The 26,077-nt window shown below is 39.7% G+C and overlaps 1 protein-coding gene across 7 annotated transcripts in view; it reads left to right on the top strand.

Annotated features, from left to right (window-relative positions):
• The first annotated feature begins 2,417 nt into the window (after positions 1 to 2,417).
• ICA1L (islet cell autoantigen 1 like) overlaps positions 2,418 to 26,077 on the top strand; it is an 83,207-nt gene continuing 59,547 nt past the window's right edge. For 2 of the 7 annotated variants that reach the window (XM_084998426.1, XM_021075560.2), the window contains exon 1: positions 2,418 to 2,572. Coding sequence is in view for 1 of the 7 variants with exons in the window: in XM_021075559.2 (XP_020931218.1) it covers positions 3,255 to 3,274 (20 nt within the window). In the remaining 6 variants the exon portion in view is untranslated. Of the gene's footprint in view, positions 3,275 to 3,530; positions 3,659 to 26,077 lie in introns of all 7 variants that reach the window. The other 5 variants (XM_084998425.1, XM_021075561.2, XM_084998423.1 and 2 more) reach the window with 5 other exon arrangements.

The following is a 26,077-nucleotide window of genomic DNA, read 5'->3' as shown; positions in this document are numbered from 1 at the left end:
GCTGCAGCTTGCCACGATGCCAAAACCTTAATCTACCGAGTAAGGCCAAAGATCAAACCTGCATCCTCACAGAGATAATGTCAGGTCCTTATCCCCTTGAGCTACAATGGGAACTCCTCTTTGTACTTACTAATGAAATTAAGTTCTCCCATATAAAGTATTTTAGTGGTGTTTAATCCTTTCATTTTCTAAAAAAATATTGTTTTTATGAAACACTAAATTTTAACTACTGCAGCGGCCTCATTTGTTAAGGGAGTAGTACAAGGCCCTTTAAATGGTTGCTCATCAGCCCACCACCATGAGTAAGGAGACCTGCCCTGGAATGTCAGTAGCTCTAACTTGTTTGCTGACGTCTTTCCTATACTGGGCCCCCTCCTTGCACCCTTTTCTTAGTGACATGTGAAGGAAAGTGATTATGTGTAAATGCTACATTATATGGAGGTTTGGAGATCCCTTTTGGTAATTTTCCCTCATTAAGTGAACAAAACAGGCCTGGCCCCAGAGTTACTACGCTGACTTCGTTCTAAGTTCCTTAGAGGCCCTTTCTCTACTTCAGACTGAGCTGAAGAAGCTATTAATTTAATGTCCTCCTGAGTTAAACTTCCTGTTGGAAAAAGCACTGTCTAAAATATCCCAAGAAACTTACTATGGTGCCTATTAATAATCTGAAAGTCACCTTGTTTACCATACTAGAATCATTTGTTCTTTGGGGAGAACTTTTCTCTCAGCGGATGAATACTGTATCCTTCCCTTGTCAATTAGCTATCTTTCTTTTCATTGAATAAACATTGATTTGGAACCAAGTATGCATTAGACACTGTGCTGAGAGAGAAGGCTAGGGAAATGCATACAGTTTTCACTTTGGGGGAACTCAGTATCTAAGAATGGAGCTAGATAAATACTTATAATACAGTGCAGCTGCTGAATGAGAGTAGACGTATGCATTCAGGAGGGACTACCAAACTTGGCCTGAGCCAGTCAGGAAAGATCCAAGGAAGAACAGCAACCACCATATTTGGCAAATAAGAATTCTTACCATTTTAATCTGGACTCTTGAGAGAATATGAGGAAACCTGAGGATTTTTTCCTTAAAAAAAAAAAAAAGGCCAAAATTCTGCATACTATTTCATATATTTACCTTGAAACGCTACATATTTCAACGTAAGAATCCCTGGTCTAAAGGCATCTTAATATTTTCAGTTTCAATTAGCTGTGTGTGTACTATAAATAACCTACCCTTTCTCCTATTCTAAAACTACTTTTTTTTCCGGTTTTTAAGGTAAGTGCTTTATAATATTCTAGACTCTCACCTCATCTTTTTTTCTTTCATGATCTTACAGACCTTAGTTATTACCTGAAGTGTAAGCTTTTTTTCCTTGCTAACCTATATGCTACAGTTGCAATTAATTCTATTTTGTAGTTTTAGGAAAGGTGATAATATTTTTTTGAGCCACCTTTAAAAAGAAAGCACTTTTGACATAAGTCGTTTTACACCCATAGCAGTTTTACTTTTGCCTTATCTACAATTTTCCCCGTGGGTTTTGTTTGTTTGTTTTGGTCTTTTGTCTTTTTGCCTTTTCTAGGGTCGCTTCCTGCGGCATATGGAGGTTCTCAGGCTACGGGTGGAATCGGAGCTGTAGCCGCAGGGCTACACCAGAACAGCAACATCCCCATACAAGCCGCGTCTGCGACCTACACCACAGCTGACGGCAACGCCGGATCCTTAACCCACTGAGCAAGGCCAGGGATGGAACCCACAACCTCATGGTTCCTATTTGGATTCGTTAACCACTGAGCCACGATGGGAACTCCCCCCCCCCGGGGTTTTTAAGCACAAATTTTACATTTGACTCTTGAAGATTTTTCAAGAGTTATGTATGTGCGTATTTGAGGCCAGTTGTTAACAGCTGTTAATCCTCTAAACCTTTCAATAGAAGTTTAATATATATAGCACGTGAATGTTTTCTGTATGCCCACGCTGGTACTGAGAAACGCCTGAGGACTGAGGAATGACCAGGGCTCAGAAGCTTACATTCTCGCAGGGGTGGCACCGGACAGGTGCAGTGCCGGTTCAGAGGAAGCGCGGGGAGGGAGGGATCCGGGCTCCTGGCTCCGAAAAGGAGTGGAGAATTCCCTCCACTTCTCACGCCTTGAAGGTCTCCTACTCAATACCTTATCCTGGTGTTCTGAGGGGTGTGGTGTTTGTCGTTTCGCTTTATTAAGTAAAGAGGAATTCGGGAAAGGAGGAACTGAGAGGGTCCCGGAATTTCTTCAAGAACCAGCCGAAAGTCGGGCCCCCGCGGGGTTACGCGAGAGCCGAAGCGCCGTGGAAAGTGCGGCTTCTGCGCGCGCCCGGCCGCGGGGTTTAAATCTCCCGCCTCCCGCAGCGGGAGCCCGACACCTCCACGCTCTGGTGCGGAGGGGCACCAGCTGCGGGAGCGGCCGGGCGGCAGCGGCGCTGGGCTCGCGGGCGGCGGCCGTGGGAACGGGCGCCCTGGACCGACCTCTGCGCCGCCCAGCGCGACCGGAGGCGGAGGAGGAGCGGCGCGTCGCGGCCCGGCCGGGCGTCGAGGTGAGCGTCTGCGGCTCCCCTGACCCCCACGCTCCAGGGCGGCGGAGGGCCGCGCCCTCCCAGGCCAGTCGGGGCCGGAGGCCAAACCCTTGGTTCCTATGGCGACGCCCCAAGGTGGAGACGCAGCGGGCGGTGCCTGAGTTGAGCACAAGAGGGCACTTGGGGCCTCGCCGGCCTCCTCGGTTGCCTCGGGGAGCATGAGCCCTTCGGCCTCCCTCCCAGACAAGGTCCTGATGGGAGCTCCTCTGGGCTTAGTATCGGCAGATAGGGCCAGGAGTGGTTTTTGGCTTGGCTGGGTCGCCTCGGGACCAAGGGAGCATCCACCCACGCTCGTCCCGTTAGCTAGAGCGCAGGGCCCTGAGGCTTGTTTGGGTGATTTGTCTCATAGATGGAGATAACTTCCATTAGAGGCAGATGCTCTCGGCCCTGCGGTGCTTTCTTGCTGACCTCCTTTTCACGTCGTGTTTATTTTCATGTCATTATTTTGTAACGGGCATGTCTTCTTTAGGAAGTAAACGGTTAGCGATGGGCAAAAACAAAACATAAGTAAATGTGCGGTTTAAGATGAACTGCGGAAGGCACGAGCTCCCGAAGGGTTCAGCGCTCAAATCTAGAAGCCTGAGGCCTTTATCCCAGCCCCAGGCACCCATCCGCCTCGTGGAAACTCAGCTCACCTGGTCAGATGCCCAAATGCTGTCAGCGGTGAGATACCTGATACTCTGAGAAAGATGGAGAGGGGAAAAAATCCCTCCATTCTGGCAACTAACCCGCGATGCCGTGGATTTGCCAGTAGAGGGGGTGGGATTGTTTTTCATGTAATAGATCTTGATACATAGAACTTAAAAGCTCTCCTAAACTATGAGTCGCTGTGAAAAAGCCTATTGGGAAGATAACGTTTACCCATGGTTTTGGGTTTTCTCTAAGTATTTATGTATTAATTTAATTGGTTCTGACTCAGGCAACATACTGTAAAGTGATAGTACTCTAATCATCTTCACATCAATATTGATGGAGTAGCCAGCCACAGGTGCCTCATCCTTTAGTAGGAGTTGTTTATTCATTTATTGACCAAATAAGCAACCAATGGTATGTATATATTTAATCATATTATATTCGTTGTCTGTGCCTAACATCCAGTGTCCTTTGAAATTTCTGTTTAATAGTGCAGAATGATGTGCATATTGACATTGAAACGTGCAAGACATTATTCTAATTGCCAGTAATTGTCGTTAGATGGTTGCTCAGATCAGCCAGTCCAAAAGTGCAGTCTGCAGACATGAAACTGGTGGAAAAACTAGGAAGCCACATTTTTATTAGAAATATCTAGTATAAAACAATATAGCAAAATTTATACCAATACTGAACTAGGACCAAATCTCAAAATATTAACTATCAGATATAAAGCAATATTATTTTGTTCTACTATACTAGCATGCTTTGTTATTTTATTGTGTGGTACATACTATATTTAATTTTTTTTCTTTTCTTTTATGGTTTACCTTTCTCAGTACTCTGCCTTTAGCAACAACAGATGGAATATGTGAAAGACTTTTCAGTATGTCTATAACTGGAAAGATTTCATTATGTGAACTGGCTTTCATTATTTAATAATATGACATGTTACCTTTTTCCATTGTGTTGGTTTTTCATTCATCTGTTAGGTTTTTCCTTTTTTCTGAAGTCAGACTTTTCAAATTTCTGCCGGCATCCAATATTCACCTTCTATATACCTCATTATTGTGACACTGTTAACTCATTTGCAAATAACATTTTACGTTTTTAAATTTTTTTCTTGTGTGGATATAGTTAAGATTTTTAAAAAGCCAAAAGCTAAAGAACCACAATACATACTTTTACAACAGGCAACATTAACAACTAATATTGTGTTAATATTGTCATATTTCTTTCAAATATTTTTTAAATAAAAATAACATTTCCAGTAAAGCTGAGGTTCCTTTTCTGCTGCACCTATTCTCTTCCTGCCCACCATATATTGCTCATTTATATTTTTATTTCTTTTTTTCTTGATCAGTCTTCAAATGAACCAGCTTTTGACTGTTGATTTTCTCCATTTGCTTGTTTTCTGTTTTACTGATTTCTGCTCTTATTTTTATTATTTTATTTCTTCTATTTTGGATTTGCTACACTTTTTCTAACGTCTTAAAATGGAAGCATAAATAATTGATTTTGTATCTTTTTTCCTTTCATGTAGGCATTTAAAGCTAAAAGTTTTCTTCTTGAAGTTCCCATTGTGGCTCAGTGTAAACTAATCCAATTAGGAACCATGAGATTTCGGATTTGATCCCTGGCATCGCTCAGTGGGTTAAGGATCCAGCGTTGTTGTGAACTGTGATGTAGGCTGGCAGCTGTAGCTCTGATTCGACCCCTAGCCTGAGAACCTCCATATGCTTCAAGTGTGGTCCTAAAAAGCGGAAAAAAAAAAAAGACAAAAGTTTTCTTAGCATGGTTCAACTGTATCCCACAGCTTTGGGTGTTTTCATTATAATTTAGTTTAAAATATTTTAAAGTTTCACTGTAATTCTTTGATCCATTATTTATTTACACTTATTTTAGTTCCAGATATTTGGGGATTTTTTTTTAGGTAGATCATTGCTCTTGGTTTCTAAATTAATGTTGTTGGGGTCAGAGAAATACTCTATAAATCTTTAAATTTATTGAGGTTTTGGTGGGTTTTTAAAATTTATTTATTTATTTATTTTTCTGCCTAGGATAGGGTCCATTTTGGTGAATATTCCAATTACTTTTGGTGGGGGAAATGTATATTGAGCTGGTGGTGGTAGTGGTGGAATGGTCTATAAATGTCACGTCAAGTTGGTTGAGAGCGTTGCTCAAACCTTTTAAATCTTCACATTTGTTTATGTCTCCTTATTCAGTCAGTTACTCTGGGTGGGGGTAGTGTTAAGTCTCTAATTATGATTTTAGATTTGTCTATTTCTGTCTTCAGTTCTGTCAGCTCATTTTGTGACTTTGCTATTAGTCACGCAAACATTTAAGATTGCTCTTTCATTTGGGAGTTCCCACGGTGGTGCAATGGAAATGAATCTGACTAGTATCCATGAGGATTCGGGTTCAATCCCTGGCCTTGCTCAGTGGGTTGGGGATCCAGTGTTTCCGTGAGCTGTGTTGTAGGTCACAGACACAGCTCAGGTCCCTCGTTGCTGTGGCTGTGGTGTAGGCCAAAGCTGTAGCTCTAATTCAACCCCTAGCCTGGGAACTTCCATATGCCACAGGTGTGGCCATAAAAAAGCAAAAGCAAAAAAAAAAAAAAAAAAAAAAATTGCTCTGTCTTTTGATAAATTGACCCTTTTATTATTATGAAATGCTCATCTTATTCTGAAAATACTTTTTACCTGGATGCCTGTTTTGTCTGACATTAACATAAGCCTAATGATTGCTTCATATCTTTTGTATCCTTTTTATCTCATTTGTGTATTTTATATTTAATTTGGGTTGTACTACTTGTTTGTCTCTTCTTACAATTTATGCCTTTTAATAGTGTTATAGCATGCACTTATGTTTTTGTAATTGTTTTCTGTTTTTCGATCAGGCATATTGGTGTTCTTTTTCTGTTTTTCCATTTACTCTTCAGTCCTCTTTGGTGGGTTTTTTTGTTTTGTTTTGTTTTGCTTTTGTTTTTTGTCTTCTGTCTTCTGTCTTTTGCCTTTTTAGGGCCACACCTGTGACAGATGGAGTTCCCAGGCCAGGAATCTAATCAGAGCTCCAGCTCCAGCCTATGCCACAACCACAGCAACACAAGATCTGAGCTACATGTGTGACCTACACCACAGGTCACAGCAATGCCAGATCCTTAACCCATTAAGTGAGGCCAGGGATCGAACCCACAACCTTATGGGTCCTAGTTGGATTTGTTTCCCCTGTGCCATGATGGGAACTTCCTTCTTTGTTGTGTGTTTTGTTTTTGGTTTTGTTTTTTTTCTGGGCGGAACCCGCGGCTTGTGGAGGTTCCCACGCTAGGGAACTCCTGGCGTTTTGTTTTTTGTAATTCTCCACTTACTCTTTGGTCTTCTTTCCTGCCTTCTTTTTGGTAAAGTGAGTTTTATATTCTACTTATTCTCCTCTCTTGACTTTTTGTTTTACCTCTTTGTGTTTTTTTAGTGATTGTGCTAGAGATTACAGTATGCATCTTGAATTTATAACAGCCTGTTTTTCAAATATATTCTAGTACTTCATGAACAATGTATGAGTTTACAATCTATACTTCTAGTTACCATCTTATCTTTTGTGCTGTTACATATTTTACTTCTATATATGTTCCATGTTTTTATTATTTTAATTTTAAATAATCACCTTTTAGTGAAATTTAAAGATGCAGTGTAAATGGGTAGTTTTTGAAAATTCTTTTGTATTTATCAATATATTTTTACCCTTTGATTTCTCTCTTGCTTTCTATGGAACTGAGTTTCTGTATGTTATCATTTCCCTTCACCATAAAGAATGTTTAGAATTTTATGTAGTGCAGGTCTTGCCCAGGATAAATTCTTTCAGCTCTTATCTGTCTGAAATTTTATTCTGCTATCATTTTTGAAGGATATTGTCATGGATGTAGAATGCTTGGCCAACTTTTTCAGGGCTTAAAGATGTAGTTTGCTTGTTTTTTTTTTGTTTTTTTTTTTTTAATGTCAAGCAGCTTCCTCTTCTTCCTACTGTTCTGCTGAAGCCCACGGAAGGCCACCATTATTCTATTATTCAGCATTGTTCTATAAATGCTAAACAATAGAATGAGATTCTGGATTTTAGTTCACTAGTTTTTTTTTCATCCTCAGCTTTTTAACCCATAATTTTGTAGGTTATTTAATTTATTCTCATTGTTAGGATGGGAGTGATGTTCTCTTGCAACTTTCTGAAGTGGAAATGGAATACCAGTGCATTACTGATTCACTTAATATTGCTTAAATATCAATTACTCCTATTTTTCACATTTTTTCTAGTTATTCTTAGATTTTTTTCTACAATGAACTTTTGACTTACTTTGTCTTTTTAAAAAGAAATATAACCTCTTGATAAATAATTGATATTACATTGAGTGCACAGATTAGAGACAAATGACCTTTTATTGAGTCTTCCTATCCAAAAACAAGATGTGTCTCTTCTTTTTAAAGGTGATTTTCTATATTAGTAGTGCTTTTAGTTTTCTTCATATAAGTTATTCATATTCAGGTTACTCCGAGGAATTTTAATAGAGATGAATTTTTTTCTTGCATTATTTTTTCTAATTAAATTTGGGAAATCAATAGGAAAACTGCTAAATTCTATTTTATTTTTTAATATTTTTTTGGCTGTGCCTGTGGCATGTGGAAATTCCTAGGTCAGGGATTAAATCTGTACCACAGCAGCAACCCAAGCCTCTGCAGTGACAATGCCAGATCCCTAAGCTGCCATGGAACTCTGGAAACTGCTTAATTTCATCTATTAATTTTATAACCAGCTACATTCTTCAAAGGTCTTATTGCCTTAGGTGTTTCGGTTATTCAGTCACATCATGTGTGAAATTATATTAATCCCATATTTCTTTTTTTAGTCTCATTCTATTGATTAGATTTTATAGGACGATGCTGAATAAGAGAGTAACGGTGGCCTTCGTTGGTATTGTTCCTCACTTTAATGAGAGTGCTCTTGGTGTTTTACCATTAAGCATTATGTTGTATTTGTGTGGGCGTGAGTGTGTGTGCCCCCTATTAAGGCAGAAGCCACATATTCCTGTTTCATTGAAGGATTTTTTTTTTTCTCCCCACATTCATGACACGTGAAAGTTCCCAGACCAGGGATCCAGATGCAGCAAAACGGGATCCTTTTTTTTTTTGTTTTTGTCTTTTTGCCATTTCTTGGGCCACTCCCGTGGCACATGGAGGTTCCCAGGCTAGGGGTCCAATCAGAGCTGTAGCCACCGGCCTACACCACAGCCACAGCAATGCGGGATCCAAGCCCCATCTGCAGCCTACAGCATAGCTCACGGCAACGCTGGATCGTTAACCCACTGAACAAAGCCAGGAATCATACATACCCACAAGCTCACAGTTCCTAGTCGGATTCGTTAACCACTGCACCACGACAGGAACTCCAAAACTGGATCCTTAATAAACACTTTGCCACACAGGAACGAACATGAAGGATTTCTTTTTAAAATATCAAGAATGGGTTTTAAATTTTGTCAAGTGCTTTTTATCATGAAAAATTTTCGTATTTTCCTTACTAACAGCTTAATAGTAGTTCTAGAGTTTTTTCACAGATGATATTTATCAAATTTTTCTTATTTTTACATTCTGTACCTATTATTTAAAGAGTGATGGAGCTCCTGTCATGGCTTAGTGGTCGACGAATCTGACTAGGAACCACAAGGTTGGGGGTTTGATCCCTGGCCTCGCTCAGTGGGTTGAGGATCTGGCATTGCTATGAACTGTGGTGTAGGTCTCAGACGTAGCTCGGATCCCGAGTTGCTGTGGCCGTGGTGTAGGCTGGTGGCTACAGCTCGAATTGGACCCCTAGTCTGGGAACCTCCGTATGCTGTGGGTGCAGCCCTAAAAAGAAAAAAAAAAGTCATAAAAGTTAACTTTTGTTTTGTTTGTTATAATCACATTTAGATTGGACTTAAATGCTTGCTGCTAACCCATTTCACCATTTACGTTTTATAAATTCTTGATTTTTAAATATATTTTAGTTGTATGGATTGTGGCTTCAAATAATTTTTGTTTTGTTGTTGTATCTTAAGAGGGATTTATGAGTACTGTATTTCTTATTTTTGTGTATCTTAAAAAAAAACTTTCTAGACACTCAGCCTGACTCAAATACCTAATTTGTTGATTCTAAGATGCACCTGTTCATATTTTCACACCTCTTGAAATCATTTCTGTAATCTTAACTTTTTTTTTTTTTTTTTTGTCTTTTCGCATTTCCTGGGCCGCTCCTGCGGCATATGGAGGTTCCCGGGCTAGGTAGGGGTCGAATCGGAGCTGTAGCTGCCAGCCTACGCCAGAGCCACAGCAACGCAGGATCCGAGCCACGTCTGCGACCTACACCACAGCTCACGGCAACGCCAGAGCCTTGACCCACTGAGCAAGGCCAGGGATCGAACCCGCAACCTCATGGTTCCTAGTTGGATTCGTTAACCACTGCGCCACGATGGGAACTCCTGTAATCTTAACTTTTAATGTATATGACATTTAAGATTTGATAGTTTACTTTGAAGCTCTTTTTTGTACATAGAGGTACGTAAAATAATACTGCACCTTTAGAATGATGATGTCTTCAACTGATGAAATATAATAATTGCACTTTATTACTTTACCAAAAAAATTTTTATATCTATAAGGTTGGCAAAGGTCAGAAAACTGATGAGTGCAGTAAACATAAACCTTCCTAAATTACTGGTACTGGGCATAAAAACTGGTACAATTTAGCAAAAAGAAAATAATTTCAAATGCCTGTACTTTTTGAAAATAATACATATATGTTTGTTAATTGCAGCATGTTTTAAAATAATAAAATTTCAGAAACAATCCAAATATACATGAGTAACATACTAGTGGAGTTTCTGTCGTGGCTCAGTAGTTACGAATCTGACTAGGAACCATGAGGTTGCGGGTTCGATCCATGCCTTGCTCAGTGGGTTGAGAATCCAGCGTTGCTGAGAGCTGTGGTGTAGATCGCAGATGTGGCTCAGATCCCCCGTTGCTGTGGCACTGGTGTAGGCTGGCGGCTACAGCTCTGATTGGACCCCTAGCCTGGGAACCTCCATATGCCACGGGAGCGGCCCAAGAAATTGCAAAAAAGACCAAAAAGAAAAAAGTACTGTGCAAATATACATGAGTAATATACTAGTTTAATAGATTATACTATATAATCTATACAAATGGAATGTTATATATTCATTAAAATTATATTCCAGCTAAGTAGAAAATTCCAGGTCATATTCTTTTTCCCTTATCACTATGCAAATTCCTCACTTTTATCCATTATCTAATGTTGCTGAGGAGATGCCTGAGGCCAGGATAAATTATTTAATATGTAGGTGGCCCTGTTTTTTCTGTATAGATGCTAATGGCATTCTTTCTTTACCCTTAAAATTCAGAAATATTCCATAGCAATTTTTTTTCCTTTAATGGCCACACTAGTGGCCTGTGGAGGTTCCCAGGCTGGGGGACTAATCAGAGCTGTAGCCGTTGGTCTGCACCACAGCCACAGCAACGCAGGATCTGGGCTGCACCTGCGACCTACACCACAGCTCACAGCAAAAACGAATCCTTTAATCCACTGAACGAGGCCAGGGATTGAACCTGTGACCTCATGGATGCTAGCCAGATTCATTAACTGCTGAGCCATGACAGGAACTCCCCCATAACATTTCTTATTCTTGATCATTCCCTGTGAGTTTTCCCTGGAACCTGAAGAACAGTTTCAATTTTCAGCTTTTTTACTTTTTATTTATTTATTTATATTTTTATATTTATATTTATTTATTTATATTTTTATTTATTTATTTTTTAGGGCCCCCCCGTGGCATATGAAAGTTCCCCGACTAGGGGTTGAATGGGAGCTGCAGCTGCTGCCTACACCACAGCCACAGCAATGCAATATCTGAGCCACATCTGTGACCTACACCCACAGCTCACAGCAAGGCCAGATCCTTAACCCACGGAGCAGGACCAGGGATTGAACCCACATCCTCATGGATACTAGGATGGCTAGGACTTCTAAAACTACAGTGAATAAAAGTGGTAAGAGTGGACATCCTTATCTTGTTCTTAATCTTAGCAGAAATTCTTTCAGCTTTTCACCATTGAGAATGATGTTACCTGTGACTTAGTCATATACAGCCTTTATTATGTTGAGTTAGGTTCCCTCTATGCCTACTTTCTGGAGAGTTTTTATCAAAAGTGGATGTTAAATTTTGTCAAAAGCTTTTTCTACCTCTATTGAGATGATCATATGGTTTTTATTCTTCAATTTATTAATTTACTGATTGATTTAAAAAAATCAATTGCATCCCTGGGATGAATTCCACTTGATCATGGTATATGATCCTTTTCATATATTGTAGGATTCAGTTGTTTAGTATTTTGTTGAGGATTTTTGCATCTGTATTCATCTGTGATAGTAGCCTGTAATTTTCTTTTCAATGGTCCTTTAATACTTCTGTCCCCTAGTCCAGACATGGAATAACCCACTCAAGGGAATGTTTGGGTCTCCATAAGAGGCACACTTATCTAAGACTCTTGTCCCACAGTTATCACAAGTGGTGGATAAGAGGTTAAAAAAGGATATTTTATTACTTTTGCTAAAATAGCTCTGTCCAGTCAAGAAAAGTGAACCAATCGTTAATTCACTAGTCAGGTTTCTCACTCCAGGAGAGAAGGAGCAAGAAGCTGGGAATATTTATGGAACATTTCTCCTCATAGAAACCAGAAGAGCTTAAAAGAAGCATTCACTACCTTAAACATAATGATCTCTCTTCTTCAGTAGTCTTCTTTGCTAGCCTGTGACATAGGGAGGTAGGTAGCAAGTAAGCTATTTCTTCCTTAAGTCTGGCTGCTATGACTTTACAGACACATGTTTTCAAGTTAGTTATTAATATTAGAATTGCTCTTCAGGGAGTTCCCATCGTGGCTCAGCAGAAACAAATCTGACTGGCATCCATGAGGACGCAGGTTCGATCCCTGGCCTTGCTTAGTGGGTTAAGGATCTGGTGCTGCTGTGAGCTGTGGTGTAGGCTGGCAACTACAGCTCCAATTCAACCCCTAGCCTGAGAACCTCCAGAGGCCATGGGTGCAGCTCTAAAAAGACAAAAACAAAAACAAAAACCAACAACAAAACAAAACAAAAGAATTGTTCTTTAGGACCCACTCAATTTGCCAAAGCCAAATCAGCTTCAGATTAGAAGATGCAGATTAGAAGATGCATGTCAGATTTGGACATCCTCTTTAAATATGATGCAAACTTCACTGTATCCTGGGAGTTCCCGTCATGGCTCAGTGGTTAATGAACCCAACTTGCATCCCTAAGGACTCAGGTTCAATCCCTGATCTTGCTCAGTGGGTTAAGGATCCGGTGTTGCTGCGAGCTGTGGTAGGTCACAGATGGCAGCTTGGATCTGGCGTTGCTGTGGCTGTGGTGTAGGCCAGCAGCTACAGCTCCAGTTGACCCCTAGCCTGGGAACCTCTATATGCTGCGGATATGGTGCTAAAAAAAATTCACTGTATCTGACATTTATTCATTGGTATCAGTGCTGTAAGGTGTGGCATTTTTTTCCCATTAAAGACCTGCTATAATAAATGGTGGGATTTTATGTATGTATGTATGTATGTATGTATGTATGTATTCAGTATAGTTGAGGTACAATATTCTGTAAGTTACAAGTGTACAAAATAATGATTCACAATTTTTTTTTGTCTTTTTTTTTTTTTTTTTTTTTTTTTTGTCTTTTCTAGGGCCGCTCCTGCAGCACATGGAGGTTCCCAGGCTAGGGGTCCAATCAGAGTTGTAGCCCACCGGCCTACACCAGAGCCACAGCAACGCAGGATCCGAGCCGCATCTGCAACCTACACCACAGCTCACAGCAACGCTGGAGCCCCAACCCACTGAGCAAGGCCAGGGATTGAACCCGCAACCACGTGGTTCCTAGTCAGATTCGTCAACCACTGAGCCACAACGGGAACTCCATGATTCACAGTTTTTAAAGGTTATACTCTATTTATGGTTACTTGAAAATATTGGCTACATTCCCTGTGTTTACAAGCTATTCTTGTAGCTTATTTATTTTGTTTATAACAGTTTGTACCTCTTAATCTCCTACCCATATATTGCCCCCCTCCTCTGTCCCCTTTGGTAACCATTACTTTGTTTTCCATGTCTGTGAGTTTCTTCCCTTTCTATTATATTCACTCATTTTCTAGATTTATGCACTGATTTATTTATTTATTTATTTATTTATTTATTTTTTGGACGTACTCACAGCATATGGAAGATCCTGGGGCAGAGACTAAATCCAAGCCACAGCTGTGAACTACTGCACTGGGCTGGGGACTGAATCTGAGCAGTCACAGAGACAATGCCAGATCCTTAAACTGCTGCACCACAGTGGGAACTCCTCATTTAAAAATTTTTTATTCCACTTGTAAGTGATATCATATAGCATTTGTCTCCCTCTAACTTATTTTGCTTAGCCTAATACCCTACAAATCCATCCATGTAGATGCACATGGCAAAATTTCATTGTTTTTGGCAGAGTAATATTCCATTATATGTATATATGTATATATATATACACACATATATATATATTACATTTTATTTATCCATTCACCTATTGATGGACACTTAGGCTTCCACATCTTGGTAGTTGTAAATAATGCTGCTGTGAACATTGGGGTACCTGTCTCTTTTTGAATTAGAGTTTTTGGGTTTTTTTGGATGTATGCAGGAGTGGAATTGCTGGGTCAAATTCTGTTTGCAGTTTTTTGAGAAACTGACATAGTGTTTTCCACAGTGACTACACCAATTTATATTCTTACCAGCAGTATACAAGAGTTCCCTTTTGTACACATCTTCACTCAGAGCCCCCCCTGTGGTGCAGTGGGTTAAGGATCTGACTGCAGCAGCTTAGGTCACTGTGGAGGTAAGGGTTCAGTCCCCGGCCGGGTGCAGTGGGTTAAAGGACCTGGTGTTGTCACAGCACATGTGTAGGTCAAAGCTGTGGATCAGATTTGATCCCTGGCCTGGGAACTTCCATTTGCTGTGAGTGTGGCTGAAAAAGAAAAAAAAAATGACGACAACCTACTGAATAGGAGAAAATATTGCTACCGACATGGCTGTTAAGGTATTAATATATAAAATATAGAAACAGCTCATACAACTCAACATCAAAACAAGAACCTGATTGAAATGTGGCAATTTTGCAGGAGTTTCCTTCTCTGATTTTGGTAATATTTTGATCAGGGAAAGGAATTATGGAAACATGCACTCATTCCCTCATCTTTTCCAGAAGCCGTTAAGCTTTTAAATCATTGCTCATCTAAGGGATAAACATATTTTTCTTTCAATTGTGCTTTAGTTATAAGAGTAATTAAATAACACTTCTGTGCTTCTGTGCATTCATTGGACTTACAGAATTCTTTTGTGAATTGCCTATTCTAATTTCATTCTTTTTTTTTTTTGGCTTTGCCAATAGCATGTGGAAGTACCTAGGCAAAGGACTGAACACAACCCAATCCATAGCAGTGACAACACTGAATCTTTAACCCAGTATGCCAACAGGGAACTCCCATCCTTATTTTTTAATTAGAGAGTTTGTATTTTCACTATTGAGTTATGAGTTCTCTAATTTAAAAATATTAACTTTTTCTTCTTTATATCTTACTTTACCCAGTTATTCCTTTTCTGAAATTTTTTTGGGGGTGTGTGCCCACAATATATGGAGGTTCCCAGGCTAGGAGTCCAGTCGGAGCTGTGGCTGCTGACCTACACCACAGCCACAGCAACACCAGATCCTTAAGCCACTAAGCGAGACCAGGGATTGAACCTGAGTCCTCATGGATACTAGTCAGATCCGTTAATCGCTGAGCCATGCCAGGAACTCCTCTTTTCTGAATTTGTATACGGTCCATTTTGTTATATAAATTAGAATTTTTTATGATGTTCTACATGATTTCCGTGGCTGGTTCCACCTTAGGAAGGCTTCTGACTCCAAACTTGTAAAATATCCATCTATATTTCCGCATGTCATTGTTACAATGTTTTAACATTTAAATTTTGACCCTTACTTAACATTGACTAAGAATCAAACATATTTTTCCAAATAGATGATTAACTGACCCAATAATATTTATTGAAAAATATATCCCTTTCCTACTTTCCATTTGAAATACTGTATGCATTGTAGTGTGCTGAATGTGACCCCAAAAGGTAACAGGTCCTAATTCCTGGTCTCTGAGTGTGTTACCTCATATGGTAAAATTTTTGGAGATGTGATTAAAGAGCTCTCCTTTTTTTTTTTTTTTTTTTTTGCCTTTTAGGGCCACACCTGCAGCATATGCATGTTCCCAGGCTACGGGTTGAATTAGAACTACAGCTGCTATGCCTACACCACAGCTCACAGCAACGCTGGATCATCTACCTACTGAGTGAGACCAGGGATCGAACCTGCATCCTCACTGAGCCATAACGGGAACTTCCATGATTAAGGATCTTGAGATTACCTGGATTACCTGGGAGGGTCTTTAGTGCCATCATAAGTATACTTATTTTTGAGAGAGACAGAGGGAGGTTAAACACATACACGGAGGAGAAGGTGATGTAAAGACAGAGGCAGAGATGGGAGTTATGTTGCTGTTGCCAAGGATTGCCAGCAGCCATCAGAAGCTGGAAGAGGGAAGAAAGTGTTTTCCTTAGAGCCTCCCATAAGGGAAGCCTTGGTATTACCTCGATTTCAGACTTCTGGCCTCCAGAACCATGAGATAATACATTTATATTGTTTTGAGCCACAAAGTTTTTGTTAATTTGTTAACAACACCTATAGGAAATTAATATGCTGATAATATACTATATTCTTTTATATTTTTTAATCGCTTTGTAGATAGATTTCTTTTTCATTTGTTCCACCGCTCTGTGGTTCTGGTACCAGTACTGTTCTGTTTTAATTAGTAAGGTTCACATTCAGGCTTATTTTTCAGAATAATTCTAACTTTGTTTAAGTTGTATATGACTTTTAAAAGTCAAATATTAAAGGATTATGATGTTTAAAAGAAGTCCTTCCATTCCTGCCCCAGTTCCAGTCCCCATTGTCACCTATTTCAACCTTTTTGTTTCCTCTGATATTTTCTAAATCATGTTTTGTTTTGTTTTGTTTTCCTTTTTATAGCCACTCCTGCAGCATATGGGAGTTCCTGGGCCAGGGATTAAATTGGATCTGCAGCTGCTGGCCGACACCAAAGCCACTCAGCACCACATCTGAGTTGCCTCTTGACCTTCGCTGAAGCTTGCAGCAATGCCAGGTCCCTAACCCACTTAGCAAGGTCGGGGATTGAACCCTCATCTTCATGGGCACTATGTCAGGTTCTTTACCTGCTGAGCCACAACAGCAACTCCTAAATCACATGTTTCCTGCATTTTGATTTATTAAAGTATTTGCTTACTTTCCACATAGAAGATGAAGACTTAGGTCTCTTTTACCACCACACCCCTGTCTTGTGCTACCCCAGTATAGCCATATTACAATTTTTATTAAATCAGGTAGATATTTACATTACTATGAACAAGGATTTTTAGAACTTAGTCAAAAAATATTACTGGTTAACAAATCTGACTGAACCATGAGGTTGTGGATTTGATCCCTGGCCTTGCTCAGTGGATTAACGATCTGGTGGTGCCATGAGCTGTGGTGTAGGTCACAGATGCAGCTTGGATCCTGTGTTGCTGTGGCTGTGGTGTAGGCTGGCAGCTGTAGCTCCGATTAGACCCCTAGCCTGGGAACTTCCATATGCCACAGGTGTGGTGCTAAAAAGCAAAAAAAAAAAAAAAAAATTACTGAGACCAATGTCAAAGAACATACTACCTGTTTTTCTTCTGGAAGTTTTGTAGTTTCAGGTTGTATATTTTATTTTTTGTATGGTTGAAAATGTAGTCCAGTTTGGTTCCTTTGTATGTAGCTATCCAGTTTTCTCAACACCGCTTACTGAAGAGACTGTCTTTTCCCCAGTTATATAGTCTTGCCTCTTTTGTCATAGGTTAATTACCCATATAAGTGTGGGTTCATTTCTGGGCCTCTCTTCTGTTCCATTGATCTATGTGTCTGTTTTAGAGCCAATATTATGCTGTTATGATGACTGTAGCTTTGTAGTATAGTTTGAAATCAGCATGATACCTTCAGGTTTTTTGTTTTTTTTGTTTGTTTTTGGGTTTTTTGTTTGTTTGTTTGTTTTGTTCTTTTAGGGCCACACCCATGGCATATGGAGGTTCCCAGGCTAGGGGTCAAATCGGAGCTGTAGCTGCTGGCCTACACCACAGCCAATGTATATCTGAGCTGTGTGTGCAACCTATACCACAGTTCATGGCAATGCCGGATCCTTAACCCACTGAGCAATGCCAGGGATAGAACCTGTATCCTCCTGGATGCTTCTCAGATTCATTTCCTCTGAGCCACAACAGGAACTCCGATGCCACCAGGTTTTCTTTTGTTCTCAAGATTGTTTTGGCTATTCATGCTTTGGCTATACATATCTTGGAATTATTTGTTCTAGTTCTGTGAAAAATGCCATTGGTATTTTGTTAGGATTGCATTGAATCTGTAGATTTCCTTGAGTAGTATGGTCATCTTAATGATATTAATTCTAATCCATGAGCATGGTATATCTTTCCATCTGTTTGTGTCACCTTCATCAGTGTCTTGAGTTTCTTGTACAGATTTTTTACCTCCTTAGTCAGATTTGGTCCTAGGTATTTTATTCTTTTTGATATGATTGTAAATAGGATTGTTTTCTTAATTTCTCTTCTTATAGTTCATTGTTAGTGTATAGAAATGAACAGGTTTCTATACATTAATTTTATATGCTGCAACTTTACCAAACTCATTAATACGTTCTAATAATTTTGTTGTGGTATCTTTAGGATTTTCTGTGTATGGTATCATGTCACTTGCAAACAGGGACAGTCTTATTTCTTTCTTCCCAGTTTGGATTCCTTTTATTTCTCTTTGTTCTCTGATTGCTGTGGCTAGGACTTCCAACACTGAGTTGAATAAAAGTGGCAAGGGTGGGCATCCTTATCTTGTTCCTGATCTTAGAGGAAATGCTTTCAGCTTTACAGGCACATAAAAAGATGCTCAACATCATTAATCACAGGGGAAATACAAATCAAAACCACAATGAGATATCCCTTCCTACCTGTTAGAATGGCTTTTATCAAAAAGATAACAAATATCAAGTGTTGGTGAGGAGGTGAGGAAAAGGGCACTGTTGAAGGGAAAGTAAGCTGGTGCAACCACATGGAAAAGAGTATGGAGATTTCTCAAGAAATTACAAATAGAACTACCATATGATCCAGCAGTTCAATTGCTGGGTATTTATCTGAGAAAAATGAAAATTCTAATTAAAAAAAAAAAAGACGTATACACTCTTAACATTCATTGCAGAATTATTTATAAGAGCTACAATATAGGAACAACCTAAGGGCACTTCAATAGATGAAAGGATAAAGAAGATATGATAAACATATGCACAGTGAAATATTACTCAGTCATAAAAAGAATGTAACAGTGCCCTTTGCAATGTAACAAAACAGAAACAGTATCATAGATAACAGAGAAGAAATAGGTGGTTGCCAGCAGGGAGGGGTATGGGGTGGGGAAGAGATTAAGGAGGTGAAAGAGATTAGGAGGTATTTCCAGTTGAAAAGTAAGTGAGTCACAGGTATGAAATGTCCAGGGTGGGGAATATAGTCAATAATTATCATAGAGAACAGACCCATGGTTGCCAAGGGGGAGGAGGGAGGGAATGGGATGGTCTGGGAGTCTGGAGTTACTCTAACAGTAGATACAAACTGTTATATTTGGAATGAATAAACAACAAGGTCCTACTGTATAGCATGGGGAACCATATCTGATTTCCAGGATTAGACTATGATGGAAAAGAATATAAAAAAAGAATGTATGTATATATGTATGACTGAGTCACTTTGCTGTACAGCAGAAATTGGTACAACATTATAAATAAACTACACTTTAATAATAAAATAATTAAAAAAAATAAAGTCAGAGGGAGTTCCTGTCGTGGCTCAGTGGTTAACGAATCCGACTAGAAACCATGAAGTTGCAGGTTTGATCCCTGGCCTTGCTCAGTGGGTTAAGGATCTGGTGTTGCTGTGAGCCGTGATGTAGGTCACAGAGGCAGCTCGGATCCCGAGTTGCTGTGGCTCTGGTGTAGGCCAGCGGCTACAGCTCCAATTAGACCCCTAGCCTGGGAACCTCCACATGCCGTGGGAGCGGCCCAAGAAATGGCAAAAAGACAAAAAATAAAAAATAAATTCAGAGTACCAGGTAACGAACCTGACTGGTATCCATGAGGACTCTGGTTCAATCCCTGACCCCACTCAGTGGGTTGAGGATTCTGCATTGCTGTGAGCTGTAGTGTAGGTGACAAATGTGGCTTGCATCCCCACTGCTATGGCTGTGGCGTAGGCCAGCAGCTACAGCTCCAATTCAACCCCTAGCCCAGGAACGTCCATATACTGTGGGTGTGGCCCTAAAAAGACCAAAAATAAATAAATAAATAAATAAAATAATAATAAATTAAAAATCATTTAGAAAGTACTGAAAATATTAATGATTTCCACATAAATATTTTTTTATTGCCACACACACAGTATGGAAATTCCCAGGCCAGGGACTGAATCTGAGCAGCAGCTGCAACCTTTGTACCAGCTGTGAACTACAGCTGTGGCCGGATCCCTTAACCCACCATGCCAGGTCAGGGCTCAAACCTGCACCTCCACAATGACACAAGTCGCTTCAGTCGGATTCCTAACCCACTCTGCCATAGCAGGAACACTGAATCATATGAAATTTATGTTTTGTTAGGTCAAATATGATCTAATGTTGGCAATTTTATATTTGTCAACCAAAGAATAAAAGCTATTTTACTTATAAAAACTGTTGAATAAGTACACAGAGATTGTATTGCTACTGCTCTGGTGAATGATTTTATGACAAATGTTGGTAAATAACACTTTAACCCCTTTATAGCACTCCTGTTGGGTGATGGAATTAGTATAAAATTTTCACTCTAACTCTATATAGAATAAGTTTTCTCTACTTCATGTTACTCTCGGTTATGATGAATGTTTTTAAAATTATTTTACTGGTCTCTCATTATGTAGAAGTCTCCATCCCTTTTGAACTAGATGATGTAAAGTTGAACTAGATAACCTCTAAGATTCTTTTTAATTTCTTTCAATTATGGGATTTAAGTATCTGTTTTTGTTTGTTTGTTTGTTTTGTCTTTTTTTGTCTTTGTTGTTGTTGTTGTTGCTATTTCTTGGGCCGCTCCCGCGGCATATGGAGGTTCCCAGGCTAGGGGTCGAATCGGAGCGGTAGCCACCGGCCTACGCCAGAGCCACAGCAACGCAGGATCCGAGCCACGTCTGCAACCTACACCACAGCTCACGGCAACGCCGGATCGTTAACCCACTGAGCAAGGGCAGGGATCGAACCCACAACCTCATGGTTCCTAGTCGGATTCGTTAACCACTGCGCCACGACGGGAACTCCTTAAGTATCTGTTAAATATAGAACATATTTCTCATTAACTTATTATACTTGTTACGGTGAATCCATAGCACAATACCAGCAACCTAGTCCAAATTTGATTCAACTTCCTCAAGCCTTTTCTAAATTTTACCATCTTTCTATTTTCTTTTTCTTTCTTTTTTATTTTTATTTTTTCTGTCTTTTCTAGGGCTGCACCTGCTGCATATGGAGGTTCCCAGGCTAGGGGTCTAATTGGAGCTGTAGCCGCTGGCCTATGCCAGAGCTACAGAAACACCAGATCTGAGCCACATCTGAGACCTGCACCACAGCTTACAGCAACGCTGGATCCTTAACCGGCTGAGTGAGGCCAGGGATCAAACCCACAACCTCATGGTTCCTAATCGGATTTATTAACCACTGAGCCACAACAGGAATTCCTGTTTTCTTTTTGAAGGTCTCATCTGTTCTGTTTATCTTTATGTAGCTAATTCCCAAATTATCATTTCCAATCTAAAAATTAAAATGCAAAAGTATAAAATAACGTTATTCCTTTTTGTTGTTGTTGTCTTTTTAGGACCATACCATGGCATATAGAAGTTCCTGGGCTAGGGGCTGAATCAGAGCTACAGGTGCTGGCCTACACCACAGCCACAGCAACGCTGGATCCAAGCTGCATCTGCGACCTACACCACAGCTCATGGCAACGCTGGGTCCTTAACACACTGAGCGAGGCCAGGGATGAAAGCCGAGTCCTCATGGATACTGGTCAGATTTGTTACTGCTGAGCCACGAGGGAACTCCAAATAATATGGTTCTAATTGCCAAAAATGTCTGTTCTAAGTGCTTTACATATGTTTGTCTCATTTGATTCTTATAGTGATCTGTTTACTTCATCATTTCTAGGTTATTGGCAAGAAAACAAAAAGAGAGATTAAAATAACTTGTACAGTGTCCTGTAGCTAGTAAATAGTGGAGTTAATGGCTTCAGACTTAGGCTTTCTGACTATAGACTCAAGCTTGAAACAGTCTTTATTTCAATTGATTGTTAGTTTTAATTGGTTGTTAGATGTTTCTGTAAACTCAGATGTCCCTTGTAATTTCAAACTCACAAATATCACACACCAAATGCATAGTGTTCCCACTTAGATAGCTTCTTCTCCTAATTGCCCTATTTTTCAGGAGCAAAACTGTTAAATCATTATTAACAAGTTCTATAGACTCTTCCTTCAAATCTATTCTTACGCTGGAGTTCCCGTCGTGGCGCAGTGGTTAACAAATCCAACTAGGTTGCGAGTTCGATCCCTGGCCTTGCTCAGTTGGTTAAGGATCTGGCGTTGCCGTGAGCTGTGGTGTAGGTTGCAGACGCAGCTTGGATCCCATGTTGCTGTGGCTCTGGTGTAGGCCGATGGCTACAGCTCCGATTCGACCCCTAGCCCAGGAACTTACATATGCCAAGGGATCGGCCCTAGAAAAGGCAAAAAGGCAAAATATATATATATATATATATATATATATATATATATGTATATATTCTTATGCCAATGTCCTTGGTTCAGACTCCTATTAGGTTATGTCTGGAACATGTCAAGATGGTTCTGCACTCTTTAGTCTTTCTACTGCTTAAAAACCTTCCTTGGCTCCACATTACTTATTAGGCTGTAGACATCTCTACACTTTATTTGTCATCAGTCTACCTTTCTCTTTTTTAGGCTGTATTTGGAATGACATTTCCTTGCTTTATGCTGTTAAAATCTCTGCCTTGAATATTTCACTTGTGGTACCTGACATATTTGAATTCTAATCCTATTTCTGTTATTAATTAGGTGTGAGATTGTTGGCAGGAGAGAAGAATAGGCATGCCTTTAAAAATAGCATGTATGTGGTGTTCCTGTTGTGGCTCAGTGGGTTAAGAACCCGACATAGTGTCTGTGAGGATGCAGGTTTGATCCCTGGCTTCACTCAGTAGGTTAAGAATCTGGCATTGCCGAAAGATGCAGTGTAGGTTGCAAATGTAGCTCAGATCTGGTGGTGTTGTGGCTGTGGTGTAGGCCAGCAGCTGAAGCTCAGATTTGACCCCTAGCCTGGGAACTTTCATATGCCAAGTGCAGCTCTAAAAAGGAAAAATGTATGTGACTTAATACATAGGCTTTGTAAAAACTGTTTTAACTTCTCCAACTTTTTTTTTTTTTTTTGTCTTTTGTCTTTTTAGGGCCGTATCTGTGGCATATGGAGGTTCCCAGGCTAAGGGTGGAATCTGAGTACCCACTGAGCAAGGCCAGGGATCAAACCCACATCCTCATGGATACTAGTCAGGTTCATTAACCACTGAGCCACACTGGGAACTCCCTCCAACTTTTTTATGCACTTAATAATTCTTACTCATATTTCAGATAAGTAAAATTGCTACATCATGGACTTGGAAAATAGACTTGTGGCTGCCTGATGGGAGAGGGAGGGAGTAGGAGGGATTGGGAGCTTGGGGTTATCAAACACAACTTAGAATAGATTTACAAGGAGATCCTGCTGAGTAGCATTGAGAACTATGTCTAGATACTCATATTGCAACAGAGCAAAGGGTGGGGGAAAAATGTATACATGTAAGGATAACTTGATCCCCTTGCTATACAGTGGGAAAAAAAGTAAATAAAAAAAAGTACCTAGTATATATTTAACAATAAATGAATGATTATTACTTTGGATAAGGGCTACTGGTGTGTTGAATAGTAATAGTAAATATTAAAAAGACAAAATCCAAAAGCTTGATAATCAGTTAAACACTTTGCATAATAACAAGAGTTATGCAAAATCTAGTTATACATGTTAATTGTAGGAAATTTGGAAACTACAGAAAACTGTTACCTGTTATCCCACTACAGAGAAAACCTTTGTTGACATTTTGGAGTGTTTTCTATCAGTCCTTCCCCTACTCCACCCCCCACACCCACCCCAAACCCAAAGTTGAATTATTAACAAATTCTGATTCTTTCTGGAAATGCTGATTGTGTTTGTAAGAAAAATCATGGCTTGGGAGTCAAAGTCATCAGGAATACTGCATTAATATTAAACGGCAGACTTGTCTAAGTGTTTTCTTAATTGCATCAATCAGTAGTGTTATATTTAGTCAAAAATCTTCACAGATTGTTTTGCTCAAGGGAACATTAGTACTTCAGTTTGCACATTACCATTAGTCTGTTTGGTTTGCTTTTCAGTGATGTCACAGTAATGAGATCAGAAAGTGAGTACAGAACTACCTCTACAGAAAATACTGCTTGGTTTTATTTTGATATTTGTATTCCATATCCAGGAGATAGCTACAAGTACAAATTTAAATACTGTATAGTGCCAAAATGAATCAAGTGCTCTACATGGTATCTGTGTTTAAGTAAAAAAAAAAAAAAGAAAAAAAAAGATTGTACTCTTTCTAGAAGTAAAGATTTCTGGTTAAGAGGGCATAGTAAGTTTTGCTCCAAACTCATAGTAATCATAAAAAAATAAGCAAACCCCAGAAAGTATATCTTGGCTAGATAATAAGATAAGCATTGACCAGAAACAAAATAGAAAGACAAAGTGGTGAGTGAGACCGAAAGGAATGTCCTGAGCTCTCAGTATAGAAGTATGTGCTGGCTTCTGAGAGTTTGATTTCTGCAGGTTGGTAGAAATTAAACGTGTTTCAGAGTTCCCTGGTGACTCAGCGGGTTAAGGAACCAGTGTTGTCACTGCTGTGGGGTGGGTTCTTCGATGCCTAGCCTGGGAACTTGTGCATGTCACGAGGGTGGCAAAAAAATAAAAGTGTTTTACATACAATGTTACTTCAACACCCTGAGTAGGTCAATAGTATTTCAGGTGTCACTATATCAGGGGCCCTAAAATATCAGTAGAAGACACTGCGGAAGTAGAAACCCTGAATGTGAAGTGGAGACAACTGTGTATAATCACTGGATAAAGAGGGGTAACCAGAGAGAGGAATAAGGAGAAAAGATTTTGTACTCACAATAAACTTACAAAATTCAACCAACAAAATCAATATTTGGAACTTGAATTTACTCCAGATGAAAAGTCTAAGAATTCTGTATATTTAGTGTGACAAAGAGAAAAATTATGGAATGCTATTCATTAAAAAGGACACAAGTGATGAGACTATTAAGTACAACCAGTTAGAAACTTTGGAAGTTGAAGACGTCACTGGATTAAAAAAAAAAATAGCTGGGATAAACTCTAGACTGGACAGAACTGCAAGGAGAATTTATAAATTTGAAGATTGTACTGAGGGTCTTATCTAAAATATAGGACAGAAAAACAGACATAAAAAATGAGCCAATGCAGTTCCCATTGTGACTCAGTGGAAATGAATCTGACTAGCATCCGAGAGGACACAGTTTTGACTCCTGGCCTTGCTCAGTGGGTTAAGGATCTGGCATTGCCGTGAGGTTGCAGACATGGCTTGGATCCCACGTTGCTGTGGCTGTGGTGTAGGCCAGCAGCTACAGCTCTGATTCAACCCCTAGCCTGGGAACCTTCATGTGCCTCAGGTGTGGCCCTGAAAAGACAAAAAACAAAAAACCCTGAAAAACAAAACAGAGCCATTAAGACATACAAAGAATAACACCTAATAAAAGATATAGATAAAAAGAAATTATAGCTGAAAAGAAATATTTGAAGAGATTACAGCTTAGAATTTTTAAGAACTGAAGGAAGATGTGAACCTCCAGAGTGAAAATACAGTCTACTTAAACATATCTTAGAGAACCTAAGAATATCACAGATAAAAACTCTTTTTAAAGGAGTTTTCTTATGGCACAGCAGGTTAAGGGTCTGGCATTGTCACACAGTGGCTTGGGTTGCTATTGTGGTGCAGGTTCAATTCCTGGCCCAGAACTTCCACTTGCCATGGGTGTGGCCAAACCACCCAAACTTCTTTTTTTAAAAAACGATTCAGAGAATCTGACGAGGAACCATGAGGTTGCGGGTTCAATCCCTGTCCTCACTCAGTGAATTAAGGATCCCGAGTTGCTGTGGCTGTGGTGTAGGCTGGCAGCTGTACCTCTGATTTGACCCCTAACCTGGGAACCTCCTTATGCAGCGAGTGTGGCCCTAAGAAAGCAAAAATAAATAAATAAATAATATAAATAAATAAAATAAATTTAAAAAATAAAGATTCAGAGAGACATAGGAAGCTTACTTATGAAGGCGGGACAATAGAATCCCATACTTCTCGTTGACTACCATAGATGACC

This window comes from Sus scrofa, chromosome 15, assembly GCF_054392235.1.
Source record: "Sus scrofa isolate SSC_HxYL_T2T_F1_AM1 chromosome 15, Sscrofa_HxYL_maternal_Yorkshire_Landrace_v2.0, whole genome shotgun sequence".
NCBI lineage: Eukaryota > Metazoa > Chordata > Mammalia > Artiodactyla > Suidae > Sus > Sus scrofa.
The sequence above is the reverse complement of the archived record's forward strand: the minus strand, read 5'-3'. Positions and strand labels throughout refer to the sequence as shown.